The sequence below is a fragment of the Atractosteus spatula genome, chromosome 11, assembly GCF_055471065.1.
Source record: "Atractosteus spatula isolate fAtrSpa1 chromosome 11, fAtrSpa1.hap1, whole genome shotgun sequence".
In the NCBI taxonomy this organism is placed as follows: Eukaryota; Metazoa; Chordata; class Actinopteri; order Semionotiformes; family Lepisosteidae; genus Atractosteus; species Atractosteus spatula.
In genome coordinates, this window is record NC_142716.1 from 14,090,365 (window position 1) to 14,104,310 (window position 13,946).

A 13,946-nucleotide genomic window follows, 5' to 3' on the forward strand; every position below is an offset into this window, starting at 1 on the left:
AAAAGTAGGGAGTTAATTTTCAAGTGTGTGGTGATTGAGATGGGGAATGACATATGTAAGGGCTCCTGAGGCAGTGACTGAGGGAGATGAGGACTTTCTGTATTTGTTCTGACTCTGTTTTTAAACACTTGGTCTCGTACAACTTCAGATGTAACTCCCAAAGGATTCTAAACACAATCTGAAAGAGACAGTGTCATTATTTACTTAAAAGCCATCCATTGAATACTTGGCAGCATTAATTTTAAAGTTAAAAAAACGGTCTTTCATCTCAATACAGGAAAACAGTAAAATCAGTCTGGTAAAGATTCACATTCAATTAAAGATGAATCATGGCACTATGGCAAATCAAAAGTCGAAATTTGCACCTTATCTCTCTGAACATTAAAAGCTGATAAGTGTAAGACATTAAGTCCAAGACTCAAGTGAAGCAGTCAGGCTTTCAGAAACTAAATTTCCTAATAGTTTCACTAAATGTAAATTAACACTCTAACACTCAAAAGAGATTTTTAGGTATGTTAGACTTATTTGAAAATCTTAAATTATCATGAGTGGGTACTAACTGGTTCTAAGAAACATCAACGCAAACTGAATACATAAACAGTTGCAAATTTAATGTCAAATTTGAAATCCCATCTAACAAACTGAAGATGTTATCTCAAAGCTACTGTATGCTGTAGTTTGTTATAGCAACTCAGAAGGTAAAGACAAAAAACCTTCATTTTTTCTACATGTAAACCAAGCACATTACCCCTTCAGCTACATGAGTGTGTGCATTGTAGGAGGTGACCTTTACCACCAAAGTGTTTGCAAACTTGCAGAAAGCGTAATCTCCTAGGACCTCTTCAAGAACTACACTATTTGGTGTTTTTTCCATAAAGTAACAGCTGTATAGTTGTTCGCTCTCTCTCTCTCTAGGAAGTCTAAAAAGTTATAAATAAGTAACAGAAATGGGAAACAAACACGAAGGAGACAAGCTTCTTACCATGATCGCTCTCCGTCCCAGAGCGACCCCAGTAGCGCCGTCTGCGCTCAGGGCTGTGAGTGTGTCTCTCAATCACTGCCGCAATGAACCGGGTGTTACTGACTGCTCGGAAGAAATCAACAAACAGAACACATAACTGCAGGGTTCAGAGCTGTATGACACACAACTGTATGCTCTCCGTTAACCCCTCACCAACGAAAGCAGCTCCACTAAAGTGTTTTGAGAACCCAAATCTTCTCTAAGCTGTTAATATTTCATATATTCCTCCTTTTTAAAAGTCTGAGGTAATATGAGACATGTTAAAGGAGCAAGACTCTTTTATACATTAAAAAAATAATGCGAAGATTAATGCTGACTTGCCTTTTAAACCAAAAAGCAAGGTAAATATACATGAATACACAAAGGTGTCAGCAGAGTACTATGCAAAAACCTCAGTTAAATATTTCAGTTGTGAAAAAAACACCACAAAACTGAAGACAATGCATAAACCTATTTAATTTAAAAACATTCACTGCCTTTCACTTAACAAACATCGCTAATTAATATAAACAATGACACCAACTTTCCAAATGTGAAGTTAAATTATACCTTACAATGCATAACAAGACATAAAGGCATATTAACAAAGACAGTAGAAATCCCTTTCCTGATTTGCAGTGAAAATAAATTCCTTCCATTTATTACAGCCCACACTTCTCCCTTACTAGTCTTATTATAGATCATCAATGTGCAGTATTAGGAGGAATGACAACAGAATGAAGATGAAAAGTTTGCTCAGGAAATAAATGCCTATAATGCTTTACTTACTTATACCTCGGTCTTCATGGCTATCTTCATCTCTTTCATCACGCTCATTATCTAGGTTTGACATCCTCACTGACATTTCTGCAGAAAATTAAGCATACTGCAGGTATTGCTGGTTTATCAGGATTTAAAGCAATTTATCACAGCAATAGACCCAGCAAAATCTACCTAGTTATAGTCCCTATCAGAAGAATTACACAAAAATGATCTAGTTCATTTGTATATAATTTGCTTCATTATCTGGAGCTTAGCAGGATGCAAACAATTTTGGATCTTTCAGTTTCAAAGACATTCTGTATTGCTAAAATGTATTAATTTTCAACTGCTTTACATTTCAAATGCTTTACATGGAGTGTACAGACAGGTCAGTGCTAAAATAAAAAGCTTTCTCCTGAAAATGTATCCCTAAATTTAAGTACTATAAAAACAGTGATATATTCTGGTTTGTAATATGCACAAAATTTTTTTGATTTTTTTTTATTTTTTGATAGCTTTTAAGGTGACTCATATCTATATAAAATGAGGGCAGCAGTTAAGTCAGTCTTAGCGGTAGTTGTGAAAAGCTGATTATTTCAAGCAATTACTTTAATTTATCTCTTTGCTCCATTCTAATAATCTGTTTATCATCTCATTAACTGGGAAGCAAAAAGCCACTTTAAAAAAGGTCAGGCAGTAGTCTAGGCTTTAGTTAATTAAATCATTATCACAGAGGCTCAATGCAGTTAAACCGTTTCCATCAGCATACTAATACTGTACGTTTAAATGTGTAGGATGCACCCTTCCTGAAGGCATTTCTGAAATAGACTGGTTAAAATACTTTAAAGGGTTCATATACTGTACACGTCACTGAAATCTTCAACAGATTCGCTCACTTATCAACTAATATGGTTTGATTGGTTTCTCAACATCTACAATTTTAAACAATTTGTACTCATAAACATGTATCTGTCAATCACTGTCATTTAAGGTCCAAAGTGCGATTCAAAATGTAACCTTGATATGACTGTCCGTTTGACAGCTGAGCAACGATTACAGAAAACAAGCAAAAAAAAAAGTCCATCTAGATATGAGTACAGTTTGTTACTATGTTCTCACTTGTTTCCTTCATTGGGAATGGAAATGCAAGCTGTATTATATTGACTGCCTGTGTGCTAGAGGTCACAAGGTCATATTTGACAACATGAATTAGTACTTTCAAGAAGAGCAAGTGTCTAGCGGATCTGCTAGGTCTGTCCAAAGCACCAGCACTTGAAGAGCTGAGAGAGGCTGTAAAAATGGTCCCTTTAAGCCCGTAATGAGCTGGCTGAGCTTGTTAAGAGCCGAGTTGGAATAAAAACCTGTAGAGACACAGACCCCCCCATGACCAGAGTTGCCCACCCCCGGCCTTCATCCTCCAAATTAATCCAGACTTGTCTACCAAAATGCACAATTTTGACCATAATCAAACCTCATCAAATCATCTAGGAATGAATCCTGAAAAGTAAGAAAAGGTATTGATATTATATGGATAGGTGTAAGTGAGCTGAGTAACTATTTTAAATAATATAATGCAATTATTAATGAGTACTCTAAATACCATTGAGTGGTCAGTCAACAAAATGTCTACAATGTGCATTTTGTAATTTATTGAAAACATGTTTTCTGAGGTGATGAGCTTAGTAATATGGGAAAAAAACTATTCTTTTAAAATGAATGGCTGTTAATAGCATTAATAACTACAAACATTCTAGAAGTTATTAATGTACAAAGCCCAGCTAGGACAGGCCTGTCTCTATCTGTGCACCTTTTTAATTAGTAGTGAATAATTAGCATTTGTTGTTGACGGTGAGTAGCTCATGTTACATGTAGGCTAATTACTAGTGTCAGTGTCAACGTAATTCAATTCCTTCTCTCTGACCGGTTTTACGTTGTTAATGTGAGATGGCACAAAGGTCCGTCAGTCATAGGTCTGGTCACCTTCACAAAAAACATTTCATGATTTAGACTGTTTTTACTAATTTATACAACTTGGAATAAGTCTTGTGTTTGCATCTTCCCTTCATGTAAGCTATTTTTTTTGTTATTTTCAGATATTTCCTTTCAGTTCTTGTGTGGTGTGGACTTTCATCAGTCCTTCATGTCTCTCCTCTGTGTCCCTTCATAGTGACTGCAATACTATATAATACAGTTACTTGCCTAAAAGTGGGTTTTATCTTTAACTGTGAAGCTAAGCACCATGTGTATTTAAAATAAAAATGAGGTTGTTTTCTAGAACCTTGCACTGGTCAAATCAAATGTGTAGCCTAGTTTGATTGTGTAACCATGTTTGTAAGCAGTATTTGCCTGGCGAGTGCTGGAAGATTCACTACTTACTTTACCTGGCTGACTAATGCATAAATACTAGAAAGACAGGTGAAATTAAAATAATTAGGAAGACTTGAGTATCTCGATTGACCCTTTCACTTCACTTTTTACTCCTCTGAAGAAATCACTGCAGGTTGAATAACCAGCAGTATGTACCGCACATGCTATTTTTCCTAATTTATCCATAGTTTTGCTTTATTTCAGCCAACATGGAACTGCCAATTCAAAAGCAGCCTGGCTCCCTGCTCCAGAGCATCAATAGCACAGAAGGGCTGACAGAGAACATCCAAGCCTCCTCAAAATGTGCACCTACAGGACATCTGCTTCAGTAGGCCCTAGGCACTTTCACTCCGAAATGTGCAAAAAGAGGGGTAAATGCCAACTGAATTACGTCAATTGACATGATGCACTTTAAACTATTCTAATGTTAAACCACATGATTGATGGAGCGAGTCGAGCGACCATCACTTCGATGCTTGTAGTTTCTAGAACAGCCTACAGTGCCTAATGGGAAATCCAGTACTGAGTATCATCAGGAGTGCTGGGGAAGTACAATCATACAATAGCAGAACATTTTTGATAAAAAAAATAACCATAAGCCATTCCAAGTTTGGCAGCTACAAAATGAACACCATTTTGTAGCAGCCAAATTTGGAATTGCTTATGGTTATTTTTTTTGTGGCTCAAAAGCAAAATCTCCTGTACCACAAGGGAAGAATGCTTTTTCAAAGTGCTCCACCTATTCAGTCAGTCAATCATCTGACAGACTGCGAGCTCTGCAGTGCTAAACTGATGTCAGGGCATGCCTGCAGTTGCCTGGGATGTCAGTGGAACTCTCCCTACTGCATGCTTCTGCCTGGAGGAATCCCAGTCATAGCAGGCTGCCGACGTTGTTCTAACAAAGTGACTGCCCTGGTTCTAACAAGTGACGTCGCTGTGAAGGGGGAGCCACCAAAATGATCAAACCAGTCTTATTCCAGTTTGAATCCTGTCTAATTTAGTGTGCATGCTGGATCGCTCTGCCTTACCTTGAGCCGCAAGAGGAGACATGTGCTGGTGACTCCGACGGTGAATTTGATGTCGGTAAGCGTACACTGCCAGCACCAGTACCATGATACAGCCCATAATGCCTCCAGCTACTGGCCCAACCGGAGCACTCTTAATCATATTCAGTGGGGTCACCTCATCATCTGCAACGGAACCACAGTCATGCATTACACACATCTCCAAGAAAATTAAAGGCTAGATTTGCTGGAATCTAAGCTGAGTCATACAATGTCCGCAACAGCACATGGCTCTCTCCTGGATCTTACTGATCCCTACAATTGATGGTCATTTTTCTTTTATACTTAGGTCTGCTGTAGTACTACTAATAGTCTCCCTTTATTGCTGCTAGTTTGTCTTTAATGGAGCATTATCAGTGCAATACAGTACCAGTTACATTAGTAATTTTTATTAAAGGGGTGCTGTGATCTGAATGGGATTTTCACCATAAGATGAAGAGCAATCTCTACAGAGTTAATGAAGTACTCTGATTATATCATTTAAAAGAAAGTATACTTAAGCACCATATCACAGTGGTGATGCATCTTTCTCTAAAATTCTTTTTTTAAGGAGAATATAAATTATTATTGAGCCTGATAACAACCCCTTTCAAAAGCTTCACATCCACAAAGTGTTTCAAGTTTGGGTTTGTTAAAAAAAAACTTTTAGAGGCTGCACTACCACCTCAATTGTGAGTCATGCAAAGCTTTTAAAACAAAAGCTTTAGTGGTTATGCTTTGTCTTATTCAGCTCTTTAAAACTAATAATGGAAACCACTGATCTAAACCTGTACAGAAACTGAAATTCCAAAAAAAGACAAACTTTAAAATTTATAGTTATAAACCTCAACTGACACAGATTATGCGCAAAACTGCGAAATGCTATTTTTCACTTTTTCTTTCCCTTGGACAAATTCTCACCTAAGTGTCCCATGCCATCAACATAAGGGCTCTTGGCACCCACAATGCCTCCAAAACATTCCTTCTGCAGGGCACAGTAGGGCTTGTCCAAGTGAGTCTTCCCATCACTGTCCACCATACACCACTCACAATCCAGCACACCAAAGCAATCACTGCAAGAAGAGAATCTTTTTAAATGGGTACTACATCTACACTTTTCACATGGTGCATTTGACATGGGACATTTTCACACAAGAATAACAGAACTGAAACAAATGTTTTTTAACTCACTAAAAGTTGCGTCTCTTTCCTTTTCATCACTGAATAAACCTTTACCTGTTCCTTTGCAGGCTATGCATGCTGATGAAGCTACCTATTTGAATTTCTTGAACTATGTTGATTTTTACAGTACTTAGGTTAGGACCATGAAACATACACTAATCAATGTACATTTAAGACAAGCATAAAGAGATGCACATTCAGTTGCCATTTTTCAGTCAAGTCCCCTTGGGTCCTCAATGAAACACAGCTCCATTTCTGACAGTGGGACTATGTGATTGCCAACAAAATACTGTACCTGCTAGTGTATCTCTGGCTGCATCTGGTGTTGATACATTGTGGCAGAGTGTCCTGTAGACTAGTGTCAATGATGGTGAGCGTTAGGGGTTCCTGGTGAACTTCACAGCTTGGATTCCTGTGTACAGATAAGGGAAATTTCAGATTAAATCTTACAGAGAAACACAAGAAGCCGAATAAGGCACAACAATTTTTTAGCAAAATATATGATCAAGAAATGCCATTATGAACATTTCTCATCTCAGACCACATTTAATGACCGGAAAAAGATGCTTGGCATTTTTAAATATTCAGACTTAATGCACAATGCTGTTCCTGACAACATAAACAGCCTTGCATCTCATAAATATGACAAAGAACTGTGAGAAATGAAAAGCAACAGCAATTATCCCACATACAATCCATGATTGACAATGTTTCACTCACAAAAGATTCACTGACAAGCTCTGTCAAAAGCCAGCTGAATAGTGTATCATTTAAATCAGTCTTCTAAAAAAAAACAGGGCCTTACCGGTTCTCTGCATTTGTGAGGTTGCCAGTACACTCGTTCACCTCCAGGGGGCACTCACAGGGACACTCACACTCATTCTGTTCCATCCTTGAGGGGCACACAGTTTAACGAAGTTAAGGTTAACCTCCTGGTTTACTCTTTTAAATCTGTCAATTCACTACTCCAGAAGGACAAAGAAACCAGCTTCAGTCTGTCTAAAATGTATCTAAACATCTTCTTTCCTACAGTAAAAGCTCAAAAGGTACATATAATACATATATCAATTACCCTGTGGTCTCATTAACCACAATTAAGTAAGCAGGAAACCCACAGTGGAAAACAATAGCCTCCTCTCTTACATTTTTCTCAGCAAAACATCCTTCTACATAGTATGTAAATAGCATAAAAATAAACTCAAAAGAATCTAGTGTTACTTTCTTTTTACCCAAGCAGACAATAATTCACCACCATTATCAGAAGTACCCTGGAGGAGAGAAACCTCCCGACAGAAATACCCCCATACAAGCTGCTAACCTGTGGCAGTTGAGACAGAGCCTGTCCACGGTGCTACAGGCACAGAAGGCCAGAGAGTCACAGGTCTCATTCACAATCCCGGCGAAGGCATTAGTTCCAGGGATCCGGGTGAGGCGGTATTTTGAACAGTGGCTCCCATGCACCAGGTTTGTGAGATCACCCTGGGGGAAAACAACCATCCCACTGAGTATTGGGAACATGACACTTATCTCTAAAACCAAAACCTTCAGCCTGAAACACAGGTTCTCCTCAGCTTCGCTGCTAGTACTGAAATACAATCCTCCCACATAGTTCCCTGTCTCTTTCAAGGCAGCATTGTCAGGGGAAGCATGGCTCCTCTGAATGCCCAGAGGAAAAATACTAAGCAGAAACAGCATTTGAAAAATCACATGTGTGGGTCACCTAGAAAAAAAAATCTCTACAATATCTTTCAAAAAAAGAGTAAAGAGCGTGAGGACATGTTAACAAAAAAATAAAACTGTACATTAAAACTGCGTTCCTGCTCGAAAGCAAAAATTCAGAGCGTACAGTATATACACACAGAGAGAAGGGTACCCCATTCTTTCACCTCCGAAGTTCAGCACCTGCATTCACGTGGCTGCCATTAAGAAGCCCCATTAAATAAGCACATCAGATGGAGAAGGGAAATGGCTTCACTAGCTGAATTAAAAAAGATCTTTAGGCTGGTCAGATCATGGAAACCCCAAGTGGAATACTAGCAACTAGTAACCAAACAAGTTCGAGGAATCAAACTGCTTCTACACATTTGTTACAAGTGCTAGAATTATGGTTGCTTTTTGCAACACAATGAGAAACCGACCTAGTTGTGAAATTGCAACTGTAATTATTTATCAGCCTTGTTTGCAAATCATTGCTTAACCACCTCTTCTTAGCAAATACTTTAATTCCAAAAAAGCAATACCCCATGTCTTTCTACATATTGACCACCTAAAACTATTTTATTTTTCTAACAGGTTAGTTATGGTTGTACATTTTAATTAAGTAGTAATTTTAATTAAGTAATGATAAAGTCATTTTATCTTATTACCTTTAATGGTAATGTGTAATTTGGTCGATTTCTTGTGTGCATGTTTCCAATATGCTATCCAATCCGCTATCAGTCTAGTCCAGATTCAGGGGGGAGTTCAAACACCACATTCATTACAGACTGAACCCAGTTTGAAAACAGTGCTGCAGTTTCATTTTTGTCAGCTTGATGGGGCTATTACACTGAGGGAAAAAAAAGGCTTGCCTTTTGAAAAAGAAAAGTGCTTCCTCATTTACAGCTTCTCTTGTCTTTCGGCACATCCACACAGCCACAAAAAAACAACAACAACAGAACAATACACAGCCACACCAGTTTAATACGCGTGTTCTCACACTTACTACTATGCTGGTGTTGAATTTGTAGAAACGCTGCACTGTCCTGTCACTGAAGCTGTTGCACAGATTCTTCTTCACAAAATTGGGATGGTTGAGGATGTCATTCGCAACCAGGGGCTCCTGTGGTATTAAAAATGAGAAATCCTCAAGAGGATGTTCACCTCTTTTACCACGAGGTTCAAGCAGAGTGCAAAAAGTACAGATGAAAGCACTGCTGGGCTAAAGACCCCCTACCTTGTGGGTGATATGTTGCTGTTCAGCAGGAGCATGGCCTTTGGGGTCAATAAGGGTGGGGTGTGCCACCAGGTATCCCCTGTCCTCCATGATGAAACACCTGAAACAGGGAAATCTCCTTTTGTGATCAACAGCCAACTACTGTGCTACGATTCAAATGACACAAATTACTTTATATTGTCTTAAATTTGGTACTAGCAAACCAACTTTAGCTTGTGAATTCAAATGGCAAATTTGTGAAAAGTAGAAGCAAACTGAAAGAATAAGGATTTTTCCTGAAGAATGAAGAATTTCTTTCTTTTAAGCTAGCAATCCATTAATTATTTCCAATTTCCAATTCACAGTTCACACTTCAGAGTACACAGTGGTCTGACAGCACATGCAGGACATTTTTACTGCTTATGGAACATTCCCTGTCCATTTGAAGTGTACTAAAGGACATTCCTAGCAGAAGGTGAATACCACACTCATAATAAGTGATAATGCAGTGAGCAAGACAAACTATGATAAAGAACGTCTTTCTCTACTGTTAGTGTAAGAGAACATAATGCAGAATATATTTTATTTTACATTGGCTTAATAAATACAAAGGCACAATTGAGCCACGTCCATAACAAATCTTATCAAAGTCAAGATATACTTTTACTTTTGGTAAAAAGTATATGACAATTTTTGTTTCAATCGAACTGCTTCTGGGTCCCACACGAAAGTGCTTGCCAAAGCATCTTCTAATAGGATGTTGCTGGAATGCAATTACAATCAGCTTACGCCTTTCTTCTTTCTCTTTTTCGAGCAGGTCACTATTGCACCGGCTTTCACACTGGGCAGAGAGCTGTAGGGGACAAACCTGCCATCCCGCAGGTTCATCCATGAAAGGGTTTTAAGGACATGGGAGAATTTTTAATTCGCTGTTCAAAATTTACCAAATCAGATTAGCCACATTGAAAAGTTTCAAACAGCCTCAGTGGGGAATCCCTAAGTAACCCTTTCAGGCGGAACAACAAATTCCTTCTCTTTTCTTGAAAGCCAGCGGCCTCCATTATCCTGGTATTTACCGAATTTTGTTGCCCTTATCCTGGTTGCAGATAGGTAGCAGGTCTAGGAGGACCTTATAGAAGTATCGGAGAGTAAAGTCGATGCCCATCACTGCCACTGCGTAACCAGGGGCCATCTGGGAGCTGATGAGGGACAAAGATAACAGCAAGTTAATCAATACAGAAGCTCCAAGCATATCCTGCTTCAACATATTGTTGCAAGGTATGCATAATGACCACCAGCAGGTCGTGAAACGTAGTCTTGATGCATTCTAGCATTTTAAATGCACGACAAAAAGTTATTTCAAATATAACAGTAAAAATGTTCTTCCTGTTTTATATAAAGCCCTCTAGTAACCGAGGTCACAGTGGTCTGGCAACACATGCAGGACATTTCTATTGCTCATGGAATATCCACTGCCTATTCACAGAAGGTGAATACCATACTTACAGTTTAAGTGATATTTCAGTGAGCAAGACAACACCTTTCTCTACTGCTAGTTTACAAAAACATAATGCAGAATACCTTTTATTTTACAGTGGCTTGATAAATACAAAAGCGTATGTGAGCCAAGTTTTAAAAAAAAATCTTTATCGAAGTCAAGATATACGTTTACTACTGTGGTTAGACTCTGTGTTTAAAATGGCATAACTTCAAATCTGTTAAAGGTGAAGTGGTTCGCTAACTATATTTAAAACAGTTGACAAAACACAAAAGGCTACTGAAACACCTTATCAAAATATTAACAATGATAGCAGAGGTCTGCGAACACAATGTGTTGTTAGCAGTCTACAACACTTTGAGCTCAACCTCATTCGTGTTAATGTGTAAATTTGCGATACTCTAATATTTTAATTTGCAACACTTTTCCAAGTCGGATTTGTTTTTGTTACATTAAATTCTCAATCAGTATTCAAATGTCATACTGTGACTGGTATCTCAAAGTATAACATCAAAGCCATTCAATGTAGAAAAAAATACTCATAATATTTCTAAGGTTATATAAATTATTTAATACATTATATATAATTGTTCACAATTAATTGGAGATGTTAAGGGGAAAGTATTAATGCTATCTGGTGTTAAAAATCAAAATATTTCAGCTGCCACTTTTTATGGCAATAGTTTTAAAGTCCTGATAAAATCGAGCAAAAAAACAACTCCACAATGTCCACATTTGAATCACTTATTTCTGCCTTGTTTTGTGATGCGTTTGTGTTTTCAGCACATAGATCGCAAACTGTAGCTCTTGTGGCTCTGTGGATAAGGATCTGCGTCTGTGGCTGGAAGGTTGCCAGTTCGTATCCCGCGACCGGAAGATGAATCCTACTCCATTGAGCCCCTGAGCAAGGCCCTTAACCCCAACTGCTCCAGGGGCGCTGTATAAATGGCTGACCCTGAGCTCTACCCCCAAGCTTCTCTCCCTGTCTGTGTGTCTCATGGAGAGCAAGCTGGGGTATGCGACAAGACAAATCCCTAATACAAGAAATTGTATATGGCCAATAAAGTGATCTTACTGCCCTGTGACTAGATGATCCCAAATCCACTGCTATGCAGTGCTTGTAACACAGCTGAAGGAACTAGCTGATTTTCCAGTGGAAGCATTCCTGACACTACCTGGAGGTGTGAATGGTGTGACTGATTGTGACCACATATCCAGCCCCGCCTACATCCAGGTAGGGCCCAGTGAAAGTTATCAGGCCAGGATTGGCCACAGCATGCAGGTACCTGTGAAAACAGCAAGGTATATTATATATATTATACGTAAACAATTATATGTTTCAAATAGTAATAGCTTTTCATTTGATACTGAAAATGATCAGACTATTACCATGCGACACAAAATGAGTTCCAATTAATGCATTATTGTTTCTCAGAATTGATTTATTAGAGTGTAAATGCTTTTGGTTTGCTGTTAAAACTGCTATTATAAACACACACACCATATAATGCTTTGTATATCAGAAAAATAGATTCTGTTGCCACTTTTGCTCTATTGTTGGTATTAACGGTCACTATAAACATATATACACACACAGAGACACAGCTTCAGCCTTACTGCCTCCCAAAATAATAAGGCACACTATAATGAAGAGCTGCTTTGGAGTCTGGAAACGGCAGTGCTATGGGAGTTTGGAATCATTTCAAAGTGCACCCTAAAACTTACCATTGTCTTCTGGTGGGATCAAATGCTTTATCCATGAGAGAGCCGGGATAAATCCGCAGCACCCCATTGGGCGTTGCTATGTAACGACGCACAATGTAACAGTTCAGGCTACTCATTTCCATTTGTGTCATCCATTCATCGGTTACGTGACTGGTAGCCATTACTTCATTTCTGACAGAGGACTGGAAGACAATAAGAACACATAGCAGGGTTCCTTTAAGACTTGCATGAGAAGATACTAATCTGCAGCCTGGCTTTCTTTAAGTATTGGCAAAGAATGTATTAAGCTGCCAAAACTGCTTCTAAATGAGGACCTAGTTGTTGAGTCTTAAAACAAATGCTTCTTAAATGCATTTATTCACTTAAAAACAGCGCAAATTAAAAATATCTGCTGTATTCCTTTGCCCTGACAGTTCAGGACTCAAGTGGGTCCTGTTAATGCTTGCTGTAGGAGGCGCAAAACTCTGATCCATCAAAGCTGCAAATGTCAACTGAACTTTCTGAGGATTAATACCAACAGGTAGGGCGTATAGTGTTGTTGTTTTTTTAAAGAGACTACAAATTTCAAAGTAAATTAAACTACACTTGCAAAATCAAGTTTAAACAGCAAGAAGAGAATTTTCTTTTCATCAAAAGTGCAATTTCTCTCTCCAAGAAGGGACTGAAAAAAAATACAGTTTATGTCATGTTACAGTGAACGGTTAGGTCAAGTGTTATTTTGAAAAAAGGAGTGGAAATGTCATGTCTCCCAGGTGATGATACTAAAGGGATCCTCACAGGCAGTTTGGAAGATATCCAGAATTTTGGATATCAAGTGAATTTAACACTTTTTACTCAGATCTTCTTTTACTAATAGGAAGGCCTTCACTGTGCTCCCAAGTATTAGTTTTAATAGAAATAAGAGCATTGAGATATGCTGGTGGAAGGGGATCAATACTGGTCGTACTTTCAGTCCTGGGTTGGCGATGAGACGGGTGTTGTCACTGAGGTAGGCAGTATAGTGCTCCACCATGCGCTTGGTCTCAGGCTGGCTCAGGTGTTCATATGGCGAAGAGAAGCTCCCAGCTGACAGCATCACTGTGGGACTTTCTGTTATGGAGGGGTGGGGAAAAGAAAAAAAACATTCATGTAAGAACATAAAAGCTAGGACTTAAAATCCCACATTAATTCAAGGGAGCACTGTTCTTTAACTAGTAGAGTAAACCAGACACTTCATTTTAAGCTTCAGTGACATGTGACCAATGTCATCATAGTACTTTCAGATACCTACAGTGGGTCTTTTTTGGCGATTGAGAAAGTTGCTGAAAGTGTATAATAAGTCTTAGATGTTTCCTCTACAATAAGATATAATAAAAAAAAAACATTCAAACTTGCACACAATATACTGTAATATAAATTAATAGTGAGTAAGTGCACTCTATTCCTTCAACACGTTTCAATTTTTTAAGGGACACT

General features: G+C 38.4%; 1 protein-coding gene across 1 annotated transcript in view; it reads right to left on the minus strand.

Moving 5' to 3' along the window:
* Positions 1-13,946, minus strand: part of cachd1 (cache domain containing 1) — a 73,201-nt gene that overhangs the window by 3,776 nt on the left and 55,479 nt on the right. The window contains exons 14-26 of the mRNA XM_088927797.1: positions 13,438-13,580; positions 12,492-12,673; positions 11,942-12,052; positions 10,345-10,467; positions 9,290-9,389; positions 9,059-9,175; positions 7,673-7,833; positions 7,160-7,246; positions 6,650-6,766; positions 6,094-6,245; positions 5,158-5,319; positions 1,790-1,867; positions 983-1,084 (exon numbers count right to left, since the gene is read on the minus strand). Of these exons, the coding sequence (XP_088783923.1) occupies positions 983-1,084; positions 1,790-1,867; positions 5,158-5,319; positions 6,094-6,245; positions 6,650-6,766; positions 7,160-7,246; positions 7,673-7,833; positions 9,059-9,175; positions 9,290-9,389; positions 10,345-10,467; positions 11,942-12,052; positions 12,492-12,673; positions 13,438-13,580 (1,635 nt within the window). The remainder of the gene's footprint in view (positions 1-982; positions 1,085-1,789; positions 1,868-5,157; positions 5,320-6,093; positions 6,246-6,649; positions 6,767-7,159; positions 7,247-7,672; positions 7,834-9,058; positions 9,176-9,289; positions 9,390-10,344; positions 10,468-11,941; positions 12,053-12,491; positions 12,674-13,437; positions 13,581-13,946) is intronic.